This window comes from Pteropus medius, unplaced genomic scaffold (assembly GCF_902729225.1).
Source record: "Pteropus medius unplaced genomic scaffold, Ma_sr-lr_union100, whole genome shotgun sequence".
Lineage (NCBI taxonomy): Eukaryota > Metazoa > Chordata > Mammalia > Chiroptera > Pteropodidae > Pteropus > Pteropus medius.
Genome location: NW_024354498.1, coordinates 1487312 through 1492068, shown reverse-complemented (window position 1 = coordinate 1492068; position 4757 = coordinate 1487312). Strand labels below are relative to the sequence as shown.

Here is a 4757-nt window from a genome sequence, read left to right as displayed (position 1 = left end):
CACACACACACACACATTCATGCACATATATGTATATATGTGTATATAATATATATCTTTTTTATGGTGACTTTGGTTAATGAAATCCAATAACTTTCAGCCGTACACCTTAACAGTAAGGCATATATATATTTATACTGTGTGTTACATTTGATAAGAGCTATTACAAGCATTGTATTAATTGAATAAATACTTTGGTCAGTTCTTGGGCACATACACTGTTCTCTTGATTTATAGCATTTGTCTGGAAACCTCCCTAATTTACTCAAATTGTGGAATTATTTACAATGATAAAACCTACTCTGGGGATTAGAATAATAGTTAATACTGATGAAGATTTGATCAGATCTACTAAAACTGTCATTCATTGAGTCTAAAATTACTCTTCAGTATAGCTGGAGCAATTAAGGCAGTAAAAATTATATAATTGGAATGGAAATGTAATTATTGGGATACTTTTCTCTTCTAGGTAAGGTGCAATTCCTACAGACAAGAAGCTGCCCGAGAACAAGTCCAAATTGGTGCTCACAGCCCCCCTGAGTTTAGGTAAATGGGCAAATCGGTGACATTAGTTTTTAACTGTGCATCTCCCCACTTCCCCTCCCCCAACCAGCCATCCCAATTCTTTACCAAATAGGTGATCTGAACAAAAGCCTGTATTGTGAATATTGATATCTCCATTTTGCAGACAAAAAAATCTGGCCAAACAGAAACTAAATGTCTTTTCTTTCATAAGTATGAAGCTGGTTTAGTCAGCATTTTCTCAGCTAAATTTCTGTAGTGGGCATTTGTACATACCTTTAGTCTAGTGCCCTATCAAGAGATCCATGAGATTGTATAAGACTCCAAAGATAATTTAGAATCCACATCATAGCTTTATTATTAAGTTCTGTTTATTGTCTTCCAAGTTTTTGAAAGGTAGCAATCCATGGGTGCCATGAGCACCATGGGTGCTCAGTAAACCGGAATATTCCTTTTATCCAGCCACCTACTTTTTTTTTTTATGGACCAAAAAAGTCTCCTTTCCTAGACAAGGACGAGATCTTAGGTACTGCAACTTAAAACACTTAGAGTTCTGGTTTATTTTGTGTAGTAGAATATCTTATTTAATGCCTCTTGTTCTTTCGTGCAACTAACCGACAGACATGAATGAGTACTCACTTTCTGAATAACTCTGAACACAGAGGAGGATATATGGTGATAATTCATATCTAGAGTCAAAAGTTCTACATTTTGGCTTTTAGTTTGAATCTTATTTTGAAACTATTGCTTATATAAAAGGAAAATAATTATAAATTGTAATCTTATTTAATTGTCAGAATGTATAAAATATTAAGTAAAAATATAATTAAGGTTAATATTACTTACCCTGTGCTAGGTTTCTAGCATAGTTTAAATTTTCTATAGTAGGGGACAGAGAATTATCATGAGAAATCCATGATATTTATATTTATTTATTTTTATTCATTCTTTGCTTAGAACATATTATGTCTGGATATCTTTATATATAATATTTAAATGAATGCATTAGCATATTGCAGGAAAGTAATCAAAAATGTCTCCTATATTTTAAAATTTTATTTCTAAAGCCTTGCCTTTGAAATGCTTCAGAAATTGACTATAAATTACCCAATAGCATAAAATCTAATCACTGTGTTAGAAATTCTCCCCTACTGGGCTAAACTGTCAAGAATGCTGACAGTCTCTAATGGACTAAAATGTGATCCGACTGACAAATGGTGCAGATGAAACCACACAGTAGATTAATTACTCAACAGATAAGTTTTTAGAAACTAATTTCCTTTTACCAACTAGTTGCCTGTAATGTTGGATTTTAGCTGATAATTTGCAGAGTATACTTACTAATTATCAGCTAAATTCTATCTTTAACACTTGTCCAAGGTGAATGGCACCACGAAATATGCAACCCTACCCATACATCCCAGCTAAAACACAAGAGGTTATGGGGATTTTTTGGATACAAGCCATTGTATTCATTCAAATGCCCATAGATAACAAAGTCATTAGGGCAGAAATAGAGACCAAGAATGCCGAGTCTCTAGTCAACTCTTTGAACATGTAGTTGAGTGAGTATTAGATGAGGGGGGAGTTTTTGCTGGCTTGTTAGTGATGTCTGCAGTGACTATAGATTTTGAGTGCAGCAGAAGTCACACAATGGAAATTCCACTTCCAAAAGGCAGTTACAATCAAAGTGCTGAGTAGGAGTCCGCAGTCCTTACTGCAGTCGGGAAACTTGCAAGAACACCAGATTTTGAAGCTAACTTCAGTAAAGCATTACTCATCAATGACAACTAGACACCATTCATTGGTTTATTGTTGCACGAACCAAATTATAGATAAATATGAGCCTTCCAACATAAGAATTTAGAGAAAGTGTTTTTGTAGATTGAGTTCTCTAAAGATAGTGATAGCAACAACATGGATGAATCTCATAGACATAATATTGAGTGAATAAAGTCAGTGACAAAAATGCCTAGTGTGTGATTCTGTTCATACAAAGTTCAAAAGCAGGCAAAACTAACCTATGGCAATAGAGGTCAGACTAGTAGTTATCCTTGGAGGTACTACAGATAGGGTACACCAGGGAGCATTCTAGGGGCTGGAAATATCTCATGTCTCTATCTGGGTGGTGGTAACATGGGTGTATTGTACACGTGAAAAAAAATCGATGAGCTTTACATTTAAGATGTGTGTACTTTTTTTTTTTTATCAGTTAAACCTTCCATTAAAAGTAAAATTAAAAAATACAAGAGCTAAGTATTGGTAAATCCAACAGTTTATAGGAATTTGTAAATTTATAGGAATATACAGTCCTATACTCAATTTATAGGAATTGTAAATCCTACATTTATAAGAATTTGAAGATATTTGGAAGATTAATAGGAGTGTTTACCTGGCATTCAGGAGGTGCTGGTTCTAGTGTCAGCTCTGTTGATTTTTTTGGAAGTTTATTTAACCATTTTGGGCTTCAGTCATCTCCCCTGTAAACAGACTGAATGAATGCAACATCCTTTCGAGTGATACGCGACTACAGTTTTATTGAGAACCTATTGACATATAAGAATTAAATAGCATGGGCTTTGACATTTTTTTTTCAGGGTCAATGGTGCAATTAGCAACTTTGAAGAATTCCAGAAAGCTTTTAACTGTCCATCCAATTCCACGATGAATAGAGGCACAGACTCCTGCCGACTCTGGTAGCTGGACTGCTGGTTTATGCCATTCTGAGAGAGCTGTGCAGCGCCAGTAGAGACTGCACTGAGCACACATCGCCTACTGCTTTAGGCCTATATTCCCCTGAGGACTTTTATTTTTAATGCATCTTCATTATTTGGGTATTGCTTGGACTCGAAACAGTATCTATTCAAAGTCATAGGGCTTCAAATGGAATACAAGAAGTGAACCAAGTATGTTTCTTTAGAAAACCAAACCAACAAAAATAAATTTCTAGGCTGCTTTTATTAAAATGCTATCTGCTGAATTGTTGCAGTTGTCCATTTTAATGTGTAAGCCACAGCTAAGTGGTACATAGCATTTTAAACTATAGCTTTGCAGGGGGCCTGGGTAGAATGTATCCAGAAAAAAAATTCAGTCTATTAAACTTTTAACCCTCAATGATGAGGACATGTGCGTGGATACCTGGCAGGTCTTACTGCTCTGTGAAACGCAGTACTAGATTTTATGTATTGTTATTACACAGCATTTATTAACTCTAAGGTAGTTAAATTAGAAATATGTTGTATCTTCATTTTATAGCTTTTGATGAAGTTCTTGCCTTTAGCTTTGGAATCTCTTGGGATGAAAATGTGCCTCACAGCCGGTATCTAATGTAGCTGATTGCCCTGTTCATGTCAGCATGAACAAAGCTGAGAGAAAGGCTGCTTGGCAAAGGATTTGAGTTTATCAGATAGAAAAAAAAGGATACATCGTTAAGTCCCAGAAGAAGTCAAACTAGTGATGCAACAGCAGGGACACCAAAAGATAAGATCTCTGCCCAAACTTCAGTGATTATGTCTGTCTGCCAGACACTTTCCTTTAGCCCAATTCCTGTTTGTCTTTTTACCCTCATATATTCATTTTCCCATTTCTGAAATTAGTAGCCATCAATGAAATGCTTTTGTAATTCCCCATTAGGAACATACAGCTTTCATTCCCTTTTAGTGCAAAGGACCAAACACTACATTGAGGAGAATGCAAAGTGCCCTTCTGTTTTGGCTCAGTTAATGTTACCTCTCTTTTAAAAAGCCTTTTTGAAAAAAAAAAATTTTGATTGCAGACATTTTAGAATTTATTGATTAAATTTAAAATTATCTGCATAGTCTAAAGAAACATAACTCTTCAAGTCTTCTCGTTAAGAGTCTGTAAGAAAGAGCAGTACTATGTTTTTGATTCTCAGAGCTTTATCCTTCCATGTAAACTCCTCCATCTTGTGTGTGTGCATGTGTGTGTGTGTGCAGGATAAAATCGTAATGGCCTTAAAGTCGTTACCTGGCATTTCTGGTTTCTTAAAATAGCCACCACCCTCCTTCACATTATTCATTGTACATGTGGTTCTGGGTTAAGTGGGCTAATAGGAAAATCTCAAAATCAAAATGACAAATTCAGACTAACCATAGGAGGCCATTTGCTTCCTGTGTGATTTGTCATACATTTGTGTGTGTGTGTGTGTGTGTGTGTGTGTGTGTGTGTGTATGTGTGTGTGTATAAATATAAGTATGTGCCATGTCCTTTTGTAA

General features: G+C 35.4%; 1 protein-coding gene across 1 annotated transcript in view; it reads left to right on the top strand.

The window, feature by feature from the left end:
* PHEX (phosphate regulating endopeptidase X-linked) overlaps nt 1-3488 on the top strand; it is a 173054-nt gene extending 169566 nt beyond the window's left edge. The window contains exons 21-22 of the mRNA XM_039852264.1: nt 470-546; nt 3120-3488. Coding sequence (XP_039708198.1) covers nt 470-546; nt 3120-3222 — 180 coding nt within the window. The 3' untranslated portion in view covers nt 3223-3488. The remainder of the gene's footprint in view (nt 1-469; nt 547-3119) is intronic.
* The last annotated feature ends 1269 nt before the right edge of the window (nt 3489-4757 follow it).